Source organism: Aegilops tauschii, chromosome 4, assembly GCF_002575655.3.
Source record: "Aegilops tauschii subsp. strangulata cultivar AL8/78 chromosome 4, Aet v6.0, whole genome shotgun sequence".
In the NCBI taxonomy this organism is placed as follows: Eukaryota; Viridiplantae; Streptophyta; class Magnoliopsida; order Poales; family Poaceae; genus Aegilops; species Aegilops tauschii.
The window spans coordinates 22,831,843-22,846,751 of NC_053038.3; the positions used below are offsets into that span (position 1 = coordinate 22,831,843).

Below are 14,909 nucleotides of genomic sequence, written 5' to 3' on the forward strand. Positions count from 1 at the left end.
TGCATAAGATGCAAGCGCCAAATAATTGCTTTACTTTATCGCTATGCGATAGCAATAGTTGCAAGAGCAATAGTTGGCGAGACGACCATGTGACGACACATTGATATAGATCAAGATGATGGAGATCATGGTGTCGTGCCGGTGACGATGGAGATCATGACGATGCTTTGGAGATGGAGGTCAAAGGCACAAGATGATGATGGCCATATCATGTCACATATATTGATTGCATGTGATGTTTATCCTTTATGCATCTTATTCTGCTTTGATTGACGGTAGAATTATAAGATGATCTCTCACTAAATTTCAAGGTAAAAGTGTTCTCCCTGAGTATGCACCATTGCCAAAGTTCGTCGTGCCGAGACACCACGTGATGATCGGGTGTGATAAGCTCAACGTTCATCTACAACGGTTGCAAGCCAGTTTTGCACACGCAGAAATACTCGGGTTAAACTTGACGAGCCTAGCATATGCAGATATGGCCTCGGAACACTGGAGACCGAAAGCTCGAGCGTGAATCATATAGTAGATATGATCAACATAGTGATGTTCACCATTGAAAACTACTCCATCTCACGTGATGATCGGACATGGTTTAGGTTATTTGGATCACGTGATCATTTAGATGACTAGAGGGATGTCTATCTAAGTGGGAGTTCTTAAGTAATATGATTAACTGAACTATAATTTATCATGAACTTAGTCCTGGTAGTATTAGCATATCTATGTTGTAGATCAATAGCTCGTGTTTAGCTCCCCTGTTTTATTTTTTGATATGTTCCTAGAGAAAACTAAGTTGAAAGATGTTAGTAGTAATGATGCGGATTGGATCCGTGATCTGAGGATTATCCTCATTGCTGCACAGATAAATTATGTCCTTGATGCACCGCTAGGTGACAGACCGATTGCAGGAGAAAATGCAGACGTTATGAATGTTTGGCAAGCTTAATATGATGACTACTTGATAGTTTAGTGCACCATGCTTTACGGCTTAGAATCGGGGCTTCAAAGACGTTTTTGAAACGCCGCGGAGCATATGAGATGTTCCAAGAGTTGAAATTAGTATTTCAGACTCATGCCCATGTCGAAAGGTATGAGACCTTTGACAAGTACTTTGCCTACAAGATGGAGGAGAATAGCTCAGCTAGTGAGCATGTGCTCAGAATGTCTGAGTACTGCAATCACTTGAATCAAGTGGGAGTTAATCTTCCAGTTAAGATAGTGATTGACAGAGTTCTCTAGTCACTATCACCAAGTTACTAGAACTTCATGATGAACTATAATATGCAAGGGATGACGAAAACAATTCCCAAGCTCTTCGCGATGCTAAAATCGGCGAAGGTAGAAATCAAGAAAAATATCAAGTGTTGATAGTTGATAAGACCACTAGTTTCAAGAAAAGGGGCAAAGGGAAGAAGGGGAACTTCAAGAAGAACGGCAAGCAAGTTGCTGCTCAAGTGAAGAAGCCCAAGTCTGGACCTAAGCGTGAGACTAAGTGCTTCTACTGCAAAGGAACTGGTCACTGGAAGCGGAACTACCCCAAGTAATTGGCGGACAAGAAGGATGGCAAAGTGAACAAAGGTATATTTGATATACATGTTATTGATGTATACTTTACTAGTGTTTATAGAAACCCCTCGGTATTTGATACTGGTTCAGTTGCTAAAAGTAGTAACTCGAAACGGGAGTTGCAGAATGAACAGAAACTAGTTAAGGGTGAAGTGACGATGTGTGTTGGAAGTAGTTCCAAGATTGATATGATCATCATCGCACACTCCCTATACTTTCGGGATTAGTGTTGAACCTAAATAAATGTTATTTGGTGTTTGCGTTGAGCATGAATATGATTTGATCATGTTTATTGCAATACGGTTATTCATTTAAGTTAGAGAATAATTGTTGTTCTGTTTACATGAATAATACCTTCTATGGTCATACACCCAATGAAAATGGTTTGTTGGATCTCGATTGCAGTGATACACATATTCATAATATTGAAGCCAAAAGATGCAAAGTTAATAATGATAGTGCAACTTATTTATGGCACTGCCGTTTAGGTCATATTGGTGTAAAGCGCATGAAGAAAATCCATGCTGATGGGCTTTTGGAATCACTTGATTATGAATCAGTTGATGCTTGCGAACCATGCCTCATGGGCAAGATGACTAAGACTCCGTTCTCCGGAACAATGGAGCGAGCAACAGACTTGATGGAAATAATGCATACTGATGTATGCAGTCCGATGAGTGTTGACGCCCGCGATAGGTATCGTTATTTTCTGACCTTCACACATGATTTGAGCAAATATGGGTATATCTACTTGATGAAACATAAATCTGAAACATTTGAAAAGTTCAAATAATTTCAGAGTAAAGTGGAAAATCATCGTAACAAAAAAATAAAGTTTCTACGATCTGATCGTGGAGGAGAATATTTGAGTTACGAGTTTGGTCTTCATTTGAAACAATGCGGAATAGTTTCGCAACTCACGCCATCTGGAACACCACAGCATAATGGTGTGTCCGAACATCGTAACCGTACTTTATTAGATATGGTGATGATGTCTCTTACCGATTTACCACTATCGTTTTGGGGTTATGCATTAGAGACAGCTGCATTCACGTTAAATAAGGCACCATCTAAATCCGTTGAGATGACACTATATGAACTGTGGTTTGGCAAGAAACCAAAGTTGTCGTTTCTTAAAGTTTGGAGTTGCAATGCTTATGTGAAAAGGTTTCAACCTGATAAGTTTGAACCCAAATCGGAGAAATGCGTCTTCATAGGATACCCAAAGGAGACTGTTGAGTACACCTTCTAATCACAGATCCAAAGGCAAAATATTCGTTGCTAAGAATGGATCCTTTTTAGAGAAGGAGTTTCCCTCGAAAGAAGTGAGTGGGAGGAAAGTAGAACTTGATGAGGTAATTGTACCTTCTCCCGAATTAGAAAATAGTTCATCACAGAAATCAGTTCGAGTGATGCCTACACCAATTAGTGAGGAAGATTAATGATGATGATCATGAAAGTTCAGATCAAGTTACTACTGAACCTCGTAGGTCAACCAGAGTATGATCCGCACCAGAGTGGTACGGTAATCCTGTTCTGGAGGTCATGTTACTTGACCATGACGAACCTACGAACTATGAGGAAGCGATGATGAGCCCAGATTTCGCAAAATGGTTAAGGCCATGAAATCTGAGATGGGATCCATGTATGAGAACAAAATATGGACTTTGGTTGACTTGCCCGATGATCGGCAAGCCATTGAGAATAAATAGATCTACAAGAGGAAGATGGACGCTGATAGTAGTGTTACTATCTACAAAGCTCGAATTGTCGCAAAATGTTTTCGACAATTTCAAGGTGTTGACTATGATGAGATTTTCTCACTCGTATCGATGCTTAAAAGTCTGTCCGAATCATGTTAGCAGTTGCCGCATTTTATGAAATCTGGCAAATGGATGTCAAAACTGCATTCCTTAATGGATTTCTTAAAGAAGAGTTGTATATGATACAACCAGAAGGTTTTGTCAATCCTAAAGGTGCTAACAAAATGTGCAAACTCCAGCGATCCATCTATGGACTGGTGCAAGCATCTCATATTTGGAATATACGCTTTGATGAGTTGATCAAAGCATATAGTTTTATACAGACTTGCGGTGAAGCCTGTATTTATAAGAAAGTGAGTGGGAGCACTACAACATTTCTGATAAGTACATGTGAATGACATATTGTTGATCGGAAATAATGTAGAATTTTCTGGAAATCATAAAGGAGTATTTGGAAGGAGTTTTTTCAAAGAAAGACCTCGGTGAAGCTGCTTACATATTGAGCATCAAGATCTATAGAGATAGATCAAGACGCTTGATAAGTTTTTTTTTCAATGAGTACATACCTTGACAAGATTTTGAAGTAGTTCTAAATGGAACAGTCAAAGAAAGAGTTCTTGCCTGTGTTACAAGGTGTGAAATTGAGTAAGACTCAAAACCGACCACGACAGAAGATAGAAAGAGAATGAAAGTCATTCCCTATGCCTCAGCCATAGGTTCTATAAAGTATGCCATGTTGTGTACCATATCTATTGTATACCCTACACTGAGTTTAACAAGGAAGTACAATAGTGATCTAGGAGTAGATCACTTGACAGCGGTCACAATTATTCTTAGTGGAATAAGGATATGTTTGTCGATTATGGAGGTGACAAAAGGTTCGTCGTAAAGGGTTACGTCGATGCAAGTTTTGGCACTGATCCAGATGACTCTAAGTCTCAATCTGGATACATATTGAAAGTGAGAGCAATTAGCTAGAGTAGCTCCGTGCAGAGCATTGTTGACATAGAAATTTGCAAAATACATACGGATCTGAATGTGGCAGACCCGTTAACTAAACTTCTGTCACAAGCAAAACATGATCACACCTTAGTACTCTTTGGGTGTTAATCACATAGCGATGTGAAGTAGATTATTGACTCTAGTAAACCCTTTGGGTGTTGGTCACATGACGATATGAACTATGGGTGTTAATCACATGGTGATGTGAACTATTGGTGTTAAATCACATGGCGATGTGAACTAGATTATTGACTCTAGTGCAAGTGGGAGACTGAAGGAAATATGCCCTAAAGGCAATAATAAAGTTATTATTTATTTCCTTATTTCATGATAAATGTTTATTATTCATGCTAGAATTGTATTAACCAGAAACTTAGTACATGTGTGAATACATAGACAAACAGAGTGTCATTAGTATGCCTCTACTTGACTAGCTCGTTGAATCAAAGATGGTTAAGTTTCCTAGCCATAGACATGAGTTGTCATTTGATTAACGGGATCACATCATTAGAGAATGATGTGATTGACTTGACCCATTCCATTAGCTTAGCATTTGATCGTTTAGTATATTGTTATTGCTTTCTTCATGACTTATACATGTTCCTATGACTATGAGATTATGCAACTCCCGAATACCGGAGAAACACTTTGTGTGCTACCAAACGTCACAACATAACTGGGTGATTATAAAGGTGCTCTACAGGTGTCTCGTATGGTACTTGTTGAGTTGGCATAGATCGAGATTAGGATTTGTCACTCCGATTGTCGGAGAGGTATCTTTGGGCCCTCTCGGTAATGCACATCACTATAAGCCTTGCAAGCATTGTAACTAATGAGTTAGTTGCGGGATGATGTATTACGGAACGAGTAAAGAGACTTGCCGGTAACGAGATTGAACTAGGTATTGAGATACCGACGATCAAATCTCGAGCAAGTAACATACCGATGACAAAGGGAACAACGTATGTTGTTATGCGGTTTGACCGATAAAGATCTTCGTAGAATATGTAGGAGCCAATATGAGCATCCAGGTTCCGCTATTGGTTATTGACCGGAGACGTGTCTCGGTCATGTCTACATAGTTCTCGAACTCGTAGGGTCCGCACGCTTAACGTTCTGTGACGATTTGTATTATGAGTTATGTGATTCGATATACCGAAGGTAGTTCAGAGTCCCGGATGAGATCGGGGACATGACGAGGAGTCTCGAAATGGTCGAGATGTAAAGATCGATATATTGGACGACTATATTCAGATATCGGAAAGGTTCCGAGTGATTCGGGTATTTTTGGAGTACCGGAGAGTTACGGGAATTCGTATTGGGCTTTAATGGGCCATACGGGAAAGGAGAGAAAGTCCTCAAAGGGTGGCCGCACCCCTCCCCATGGACTGGTCCGAATTGGACTAGGGAGGGGGGGGGGCGCCCCCTTCCTTCCTTCTCCTTCTCCCTTCCCTTTTTCCTATTCCATGTGGGAGGTGGAATCCTACTAGGACTAGGAAGTCCTAGTAGGACTCCACACTTGGGCGCGCCCTATGAGGGCCGGCCTCCTCCTCCCTCCATCCTTTATATACGTGGCCAGGGGGCACCCCATAGACACAACAATTGATCATTGATCTTTTAGCCGTGTGCGGTGCCCCCCTCCACCATAATCCACCTCGGTCATATCGTAGCGGTGCTTAGGCGAAGCCCTGCGTCGGTAGCATCATCATCACCGTCATCATGCCGTCGTGCTGACGGAACTCTCCCTCGAAGCTCTGCTGGATCGGAGTTCGTGGGACGTCACCGAGCTGAACGTGTGCTGAACGCGGAGGTGCCGTACGTTCGGTACTAAGGATCGGTCGATCGTGAAGACATACGACTACATCAACCGCGTTGTCATAACGCTTCCGCTTAACGGTCTACGAGAGTATGTGGACGAAACTCTCCCCTCTCGTTGCTATGCATCACCATGATCTTGCGTGTGCGTAGGAATTTTTTTGAAATTACTACGTTCCCCAACAGTCCGTCCCGACCTGCTAATACGCAAGTAAGAGATGATGTCGCGTGGTGGCCATCCAATGGGCCACCAAGGGAATCCGAGGGCATGGGCGTGGTACTAATGGTCGGATGCCCGTCACCAGTGGTGCGTGGGAGGCCCTGCAGTTTCAAAAACCCGACCATGGCTCGAGAAGGAAGAAGTTGAAACTTTCCTCCCACGCTGGCGGATGGGTATGGAGCGAACTCCATACTGGACGTCCCCAGCCTCCATATATGGACACTACAAGGTCCTTATGGAGTGAGTCCATAAATGATGGCAATAGACACCCATATGACAACTCAGCTAGAGTGTCATTTTGATCCAAAAACACCATATTATCAGTTATTATGGCGATCGGGACTATATGAAGACTATGCTAGAGTTACTCTTAGTTTTAACAAGTTGTTAGGACCCGAATTATTGGAAGGAATCGGTCAGAGGACTGAGAAGGGTTTTTTGAAATTTTGGGGTAAAACGCGGAATAGTTGAGAAGATAATCGCCTCTACTTCTAATTAATCTAAGAAACTAAATTTTGGTGAATTCTTTATTACTACCTCCGTTTTGCTTTATTAGTCCCCCTTTATTGTGAGTCAAACTTTGATCTTTGATTTAACTATCAAATAATAAGTTATATACCACAAAAGTAGTATCATTGAAAACCTCTTTCGAATATGAATCCAACAATGTAAGTTTTGTGACATACAATTTATATTTTGTTAGTCAAATATATGGTCAAAATTTGACACAAAATACAATGACCAATAAACCAGGACGGAGGTACTAGTACTCAACATGAGGTAAATGGCCTAAACAAAGCCCCTGGTTTAACTGAATTACAGTAAACAGTAATTGAGGCAAAAAGCTAATTAACAACAACCGTTGGATATCACCATCACACTTGCACCGTTGGATAACTGAATGTGCTCCTCACTTGTGTTGCTCTCATGGATAACTGACGGATATATCTTGAGATTCCTCTCCTGCTAGGACCTGGCTCTGCTAAGTTGTTCTTCTGTCATCAGACTGTATGAGTTTTACAGAACACGGCCGCGTTTTTTTTAGACAAATGGCCCAGTTTTACGTGCATGCTTTCCTGGTGATTGTTTATATTTAGAAACGGTACATCGAAAATACCACAAAATTAGAAAATCAAACCGAAAAATAGAAATAGTGAGCAGTTATCATGATACCTGCTCATGAAACAAAAAGCAGCCGCGGCAGATTCTGAGGAGGAAATTGGATTTATTTCAGGATTGCAGATAGTAACTGATATCATGACAACACAACAGCAGGTATTCAGTATTTACAGTGTACACATGTGAAAGACAACAAAGAAACCAGCATTGCTCCGCGGCGTTCCCAATTTTCACTGCACCGATGATAAGCAACTGAAACTGCTTGCTGAAGATATCACGTTTATTAGTAACTGGCTGAACTAAGACACATAGAGCGGTTCAGGCGCAGTTTTCCTCTGTATCCTGAGAAACAAACATAAAAAATCATGTTAGAGTGAGTAAAATCAACAAGTCTGTGTACACAAATCACTAGGTATTTCCATGATGTTGCATATGGTGTGGCATATGCTTTGTCAGCGCACACAAACTTCAAATTCTAAGATCAGAGTGCTATATCGTTGGACACCCGACAGAATAACCTCAAGTATTACGACTAACATAACCAAACAAGTAGCAAAAGTATTAACCTAACCTGAACAAGTACTATACTCACACAATATCATGTTTCATTTTTCTTCGCGGGTAACCAAATATGTCTTCAGTTATTACGAAATTGTTGCACGGCAATAGAAAACTATGCTTGTCTAAAACCAGCAGCTTGGTTGGAGGAGGAAACAAGTGTTTGCCAAGTTCAGTGAACACTAGGGCTCATATCGCTGTCCTTCTAGTTCTGACAGTTAATTATGTGACACCATCTTGAGCAAATAAAATCTAAAAAATATAATTTGCAACTGAACCATTGTCACGCCATCATGAACTAACCAGTTGTCCTTGGACCATTTACATCCTTCCATGTCAACTACATGTAAGCTCAGTGCATGTCTTGACACTGGAGAAAGGTTCTCGAAGCTGTGAAAGAATGCTAAAGCATGTTAGGGAAGGTAAGAAAGAAAACAACAAGAAGGAAGCAACTGCAATATAGAAAGGAAATTCACCTCTGATGTACAAGATCGCCGTGAATAACAACGAAGTCACCTGATTTCATTTCCAGTGGTACAAACTCTTTCTGGTCATAAAGTGGGGAGGGGCGATCAAAATGAGTACCATTTTCATCTCTGATCATTCGCCTTTTTAGACCGTCTGGTCCAGAACATTGCAAATGTAAAAAATAATATAAATAGATAGTCTGATAGCAACAAAACTTTTTGGGTTAAATAATTTGGTAATGTCACATACTTTTATGTGATCCGGGAATTGCCCATAGGCAACCGTTGGTAATTGTTGCATCTTCAAGTGCAAGCCACAATCCTGTGCATGATAGGGGCTCTGTATAGAGGAATGTATTATCCTGGTGTGGCACCACCTCGCCACCAATGCCCGGTTGCTGAAATGTGAAGAAAAAAACTCAATAACAAAGAATAAAACATGCATATCATACGAAAACTAACTAGTCTTCAAAAGGTACCTTAAAGATGTACATAGATTGAATAACCGCAGGTCTCTTGTAACCTAAAGAAGAGAACAGGCTAGAAATATTCTCCGAGAAAGCAAACTTTTTGAACACAGGGTCATGGTCATGCAGTGCTGCATAAAATATAGCATGGCGAAGGTTATATATCCAAATAGTTGAGAAATTATGTCATCATGAAAATATGCAACCATATAAAAAAAAAAGAAGCAACCCACACCATAGAGAATGTTAACTCATAAACAAGAAAATAACAGCTAAGGGCCTAAGATGAATGAATTAGCTCCAGATGGGAAAATAACCTGAACCACACGCACTTTTGACTTAACTCCAGATTAATGGAATTATAGACAGCAGACTTAAATGCAAGTCTGAAGTCATTTTTCCAGATAAGAACAGCGCTGCCCACTGAAATGCAACATGATTGTGCTTCAAATTATTAACACCAGCACCTTTAAATCAGATGCATTTTTTTTCAAAATATACTCAATTTTATCGCTTTTCAGTGAATAGGGAATTTCCTTGTTGTTTCACACACGGGACAACAAATTATTGGTCCATGCAACATAAACAGTCAAATGATATCAGAAGAACCAATTGATCATATAGTTCAAAAGACAAACATGCAAAATAATTTATCTCTGAATTTGATTGCACCGTGGGCATACTAACCATGCCCAACTTTATTGATTGAAAGTTCCTTTGGCTGTCTCAAGCATCCATCATCTCCAAATGCCTTTTCTGTGGTCACAGAAACAGCAAAGTGACAAGAGAGAAATCACCATTAAGAGCTAGGATGTAAAGCAGGAACAGAATTACATAACTAGCAGCACAGTTCGCCGCCATATGTGACGCTGTAACTTATATCTTCTTTTCTAACAAATTACCTAGCATCTCCTAGTTCAAGGAGCATGAATGATAAATGCTACAGATTGGTGATTCCTAATTGACAAGGGTAACTCATTCCCCACAAGTCCAAGATGACAGAAATCACGTACCCTCGAAGAAGAAAGATATATTCTCTGCACTCTTAAAGAAGTAGTCGTCCTTCAACTGCCGCTGCATAGGAAAACAAAATTATTCGGGAAATACAAATCCAGATCGGGCAGCATGTGAGACTAGAGATCAAATCTATCAAGTGAAATTTGAAGCTAGTTATCGGGAGAACTGTACATGGCAGACTGGCACACGCCTACAAAGTTGGCAGCTATTATTTGTCAAGTCAAAAGCATCCCTCTGAGGTCTGAACAAATAAGGCAAGTTCGAGACGACATACATGATCCTTAGTGGAGAAGACACTGGAGTCAGCGCCGTCGAAGCCGTCGACGAGCTGGGCCATGCGGTCCCGCATCGCCTGAACCTCCTCCGCGCTCGAGAACGACTCCAGCACCAGGTAGCCTGGGACCAACGAGAGCCCACGCAAGATTGGGATTAGGGCTTCCGCTGCTAATTTCGAGATTGGGGGAGCCGCCCACCGGCTGCTGGGAGACAGAGAGGTTGGGGGAGATGAGGTGCGACGAAGACGTGCTCACCGTTCTTCTCGAAGAAGCTGAGCTGGTCGGCGGTGAGGCTGCCGGCCGGCGGCATGGCGGCGGCGGAGGTAGATGTATGAACGGAACAGGGGATGGGGATTGACCAGTGGAGGAGGGTGGCACGGAACTGTTTGCCGTCACGTTTTCGTTTTGTCTGGTCGATGCAGTTTCCTGATTTGATTCCTAATAAAGCCACCCGAGCGTGTCCATACAACCCATTAACAGTCGCGCAAGGTGCGAGCAAAGAGCTATGCCACGTCCATTTTACTGTGCCTTGTACTAAGAATAACAAGGTGAAAACGTGTTCAACCACCGATGCTCTCGTCTCCTCATTCACCCTTTCTCATTTTCTCCTCCCCAAGTGGCGGCTAGGGTTACTGCGACCGCGCCATCGCCGCCGCCGTCACTACACCCCAGCTTGCGGCCCCGGTCAATTCAGCATTGTCGTTGCCGCCCCTTTTCTCTTTGTTTCCCCTCCCTGGTGCTCCGCCGCCGCCTCCTTTCTCGACTAAATCCACTCCATCCTCATCCTCCCCAATCACTGCCGTCGAGGTTCTAGCGTGACAGGGTCGCGGGAAAAGAGGGCGAGGCTACGTCATGGGCGGAGGTCGGGCGCCATCAGGAGAGCCGATGGGCGGCGGTGCATGATTTGGCCACGCGCGACCTGCACGAGCAACACGGCCGACGAGGCACATGTTGCAGGCCAACAACGATTGGAGGCGAGGTGACCGCGTTCACCAGGACGCCGTTGCAGAACGTTTATCCGGGAGAGTGCGCGTCGATGATCCCCTCTTGTCCATGGATTCGCGACGGAGGTGCTCGAGGAGGAGCTTCTTCCCTATACGCCATGGAAATCGTCAAGGTGCGCCTTTACTCCCCCTTCCCTTGTCTGGGTATGCTAGGTGTTGGATGATGGTTTGGCATTTAATCTTTAGAATCTCGATTCCTTGATTCCCCCCGTACTGAATAGTGGTAATTCAGTTTAAGCTCTCAATCATATATGGTCATGATGTTTCTACTTTTATTCGTAAAACTTCAAATACTTAGGCTGTAAAACATAAATCTATGCTTCCACTTTGAGGTGGAACAGTAGGTTAAGGGAGCATTCCTCAATTTTTTTTGGATTCAACGGAATCGCGGTAGTGTGGAGAATTAAAGCACTCAAGGTCTCTGGAGGATCGATGAAGAGAACGGCAGTTTAAGACATGGATATTGCTGTCGGAGCACATATAAAGGGATGGAAGTTTCTGTATCTTAACGATGTTGAGGTACTTGAATAACGTCTCTTATGGTTTACGACTTTTCTGTATGGTATTCAAACCTTTACTGATCATTCAAACTGCGCTACATGAATTTCCCTTTCAGTTCCAGTGTGAATTGCCGGAGTCATATATGAAGCATACAGGAAACAATAACATCGATGGCGTTCTGGTCCGGTGTGGTTGTTTAGACTCTGCTTTGTAGACATTACCAAATCAAAGGTATTACTTAGGCGTATTTTGAAAGGCGAGTTTTTTTTTCCGGGGAAAAAAGATGAGTTGAACTGCATTATGTCTAGCACGTCGTTCAAAATTTAGTTCTATTCTAAATATACTCGGTTTAGGTTTGTCCTTTTCTTGCGGCTGACAAGATTTTACCTGCACTCAGTTGGATAATTAAGTACAGTTTGATTAGTATGACAAGTCACATTGGTAGGATGAATATTTACAAGGTTGATTATTTCCCAGGAAGCACAAGTACGATGTATGTTTGCAAGTTTTCATAACTAAATTATACAAGTATACCTTTTTTTTGTTTGAAGTTTGGTCAGTTAAAATCATTTTGAGTCGCCTATTGTTTAATGGTTCTATTTTGATCATATAATTAGATTTACATCTTGACTCGCTCGCTTTGATAAATTTCATTCTTACCAAGGGTCATCATGTATGTATTAAGTTGTTTCTTGATATAATGTGAGATGAATATCAAATCTTAAATTGCAGTGTAAGCATGTATCATCTACAAATACTATGTGGTAGAAATAATGATGAGAGGATGTCTATTGTGCTTCTTTTATGTTGCAATGGAACTTTCTATTTCTGTCTATGCACTCCAGATAGCTTCCACTGTACCTATCACTTGTGACCGAAGAAAATTCCATGTGTACTAAAATTGCTTGTGCTATCACTTCCCCGTGCAAGATTGCCAGCCACGAACACAAAGAAGGCGGTACAGAGTGGCGATGCGTCGATCAAGGACTGGTGCCAGAAGCGGGGCACCAAGGGGGAGCATGTGGTGTACACGGCCGAGTTCATGGTGGATGCCGGCTTCGGCGAGCCAGGCGCTGGCGTGGTGGCCATCCGGAACCACCGCGAGTTCTTCCTCGTCGAGGGCAGTGGGCTGCCTTGCGGCACCGTGCACTTCGCCTGCAAATCCTGGGTCTTCTTAAGCAACAAGGTATGTCTACTTCTTTTTTACTTCAGGTTCAGGAAGACATGGACTTGTTAAAAAAATTGGTAGCATTGGGTTATGGTCTTGACTTTGTGCCCTGCTGCAGGACATGTTCCCATTCATTTTAGTTCTATATTATGATTCAAATAATGTTTCTTTTATGGTACTGTGAAATTGAATTGCACAGAAGAAAAAAAAACACTTTCTCATACATTAACTTCAATTACAGACGAGTTTCCTGTAATAATGAAATTCAGGGACGTCCTAACGTTACTCAGTTAACATACTTGTTCTGTTACATTAAGCCACAGAAGTATTCTTCTTCCAGACTATAGATTTAGTAATGTTTGTACACAGAAAAGGACACTTTCTCATACATTTGCTTGAATTACAAACCTGTTTCCTGTAATAACAAAATTTAGTGTCACCCTAATGTTACACAATTAACAGACCTATTAAGCCACTGAAGAATTCTTGTTCAGACTACAGTGACACACAAGCACTAAAACAGGGTTTGGTCGACTTGGCAATTTGGCATGGGAAGATGCTCGAAGGCGCGTGATGTGTAACGGGTCGTGCAAGACACCTGGACTAGGACGGTGGTCAGGTGGAGTATACTCAATGGTAGTACTAAGTGTTTTCTTTCAATATTAATTATGTATGAACAGATATAAATACGGTGTCCCATGTTTCACATTAATGTTTCTTATAGTACTGGATAACCAGGTTTGGCCAGCCAATACGAGTCAATTGGACATAGGAAAGTACCCAGAGAGAGTATACATCAGGTCTGGTACTGAAATATGGTCTAGATGTTCCATCATATATGTATGTGCATCCTCTTTCATGTGAGACTGTTATAACTAAGATGTGGTCTGGCTGTTTATTCTTGCAGGTCTTTAGCATCTTTTTCGGGGATCTTTGCCCGGAGGTTACGGATGCCACTTTCTTTTGTTTTTTCTTGGCATATTCTGTCTGTTCGTACGTGTTTGATAGCTCTGTGTACTTCATCCCATTTGTACAGTATATTTTGCCTTACCACTTTAGCTTGATAACTTATGCAGAGATGCTAGAATTATGTGGGATCAGAAGACTGGACGATCCAGAGGGTTCGGTTTTGTTTCTTTTAGGAATCAGCAGGTAGGTGTTACCATGGGAACTTAAAACATTAGTCTGGACTCAGAACTAAGTTTGAGTTTATTTGAACTGCCATTTATCATCTTCGTTTGTTATTTATTAAAAGGATGCACAAACTGCCATAAATGAATTGATGTTGCGTTCCCTGTTGCTTGTTGCTAGCTATGTCTAATTATGGAGTTAACAAATCAGCTTTATGTGATGATAATGTATGTTTGCTTTTCTTGTGTTCAGGAAAGTGGCTTGGCAACCGCCAAATTCGTACCCTGAGTTTTTAGGTTATCAGTTGACCTATCTTAGGAGTAGAGATTCTTTCCCGATGTACATGAATGACACTTTCTGGTTTGGCCATGAATAATGGGTTGGTCTCTTGATAAGAGGTGTATGAATGTGATTTAAAAAAGACCAAAAAATGTTTGATAGTGCTATTGGTAAAGTTGTGATATATTTTTAACAATTGTCGCTTGTCTACATTATTAGCGCGTTAGGAAGCTTGATTAGTGCCCCCAATAATGCCTCGGGAGGCGCCACCAGGTGGCGCCCCAACAACTAGTGTGATATCAACCGAGATTTTGTTTTCATATAAATAAATAACGGAAACACTAACGCCCACACGTGTGGCAGATTTGCAACTCGCCCACACGCGTCGATCTACGTTCATTCAGTTCTGCACGAATCTTGACAACTTCTGATGATTTTTGTGAGCCACGTAGGCATCTTCTGGTGTTGGGCGGTTCACGGTTCGCCCGGACGCCCTTTTGCACACACAGAGCCTGTGGTCGCTACCTCGGTGTGCGGTAGAACTACCACCGCGC

The 14,909-nt window shown here is 41.9% G+C and overlaps 2 protein-coding genes across 5 annotated transcripts; one reads left to right on the forward strand and one right to left on the reverse strand.

Moving 5' to 3' along the window:
* Positions 1-7,574: 7,574 nt before the first annotated feature.
* LOC109780746 (phytanoyl-CoA dioxygenase 1) lies at positions 7,575-10,798 on the reverse strand. The gene is made up of 9 exons (XM_020339328.4): positions 10,528-10,798; positions 10,272-10,393; positions 9,994-10,054; positions 9,668-9,736; positions 8,993-9,111; positions 8,764-8,911; positions 8,523-8,667; positions 8,350-8,436; positions 7,575-7,830 (listed from the first exon to the last, which is right to left on the reverse strand). The coding sequence occupies exons 1-9, from the start codon at positions 10,580-10,582 to the stop codon at positions 7,788-7,790; spliced, it is 849 nt and encodes a 282-aa protein (XP_020194917.1). The 5' UTR covers positions 10,583-10,798; the 3' UTR covers positions 7,575-7,787.
* Positions 10,799-10,868: 70 nt separating this feature from the next.
* On the forward strand, positions 10,869-14,755 carry LOC120962312 (uncharacterized). 4 transcript variants are annotated; one of them, XR_012181226.1, is made up of 8 exons: positions 10,872-11,795; positions 11,893-12,008; positions 12,708-12,963; positions 13,440-13,581; positions 13,670-13,745; positions 13,853-13,888; positions 14,022-14,097; positions 14,329-14,755. XR_012181226.1 is itself a non-coding variant. In XM_073496117.1 (8 exons), the coding sequence occupies exons 4-8, from the start codon at positions 13,519-13,521 to the stop codon at positions 14,450-14,452; spliced, it is 411 nt and encodes a 136-aa protein (XP_073352218.1). In that variant the 5' UTR covers positions 10,872-11,795; positions 11,893-12,008; positions 12,708-12,963; positions 13,440-13,518; the 3' UTR covers positions 14,453-14,755. The 4 variants fall into 4 exon arrangements, 1 of the variants encoding a protein (XP_073352218.1); XM_073496117.1 differs by having other exon boundaries at positions 13,684-13,745; positions 13,853-13,938; XR_012181225.1 differs by having other exon boundaries at positions 10,869-11,795; positions 13,853-13,938; positions 14,022-14,755.
* The last annotated feature ends 154 nt before the right edge of the window (positions 14,756-14,909 follow it).

Bases quoted from the DNA above. Each gene is read 5' to 3' on its own strand.
- LOC109780746 (XM_020339328.4), bottom strand. From the start codon at position 10,582: ATGCCGCCGGCCGGCAGCCTCACCGCCGACCAGCTCAGCTTCTTCGAG. The intron at 9,737-9,993 runs GTACGTGATTTC...CTGTGACCACAG, and splicing joins TATATCTTTCTTCTTCGAGG to AAAAGGCATTTGGAGATGAT. The intron at 8,437-8,522 runs GTGAATTTCCTT...ATTCTTTCACAG, and splicing joins GGCGATCTTGTACATCAGAG to CTTCGAGAACCTTTCTCCAG.
- LOC120962312 (XM_073496117.1), top strand. From the start codon at position 13,519: ATGTGTAACGGGTCGTGCAAGACACCTGGACTAGGACGGTGGTCAGGT. The intron at 13,746-13,852 runs GTCTGGTACTGA...TTATTCTTGCAG, and splicing joins CCAGAGAGAGTATACATCAG to GTCTTTAGCATCTTTTTCGG. The intron at 14,098-14,328 runs GTAGGTGTTACC...TCTTGTGTTCAG, and splicing joins TTTCTTTTAGGAATCAGCAG to GAAAGTGGCTTGGCAACCGC.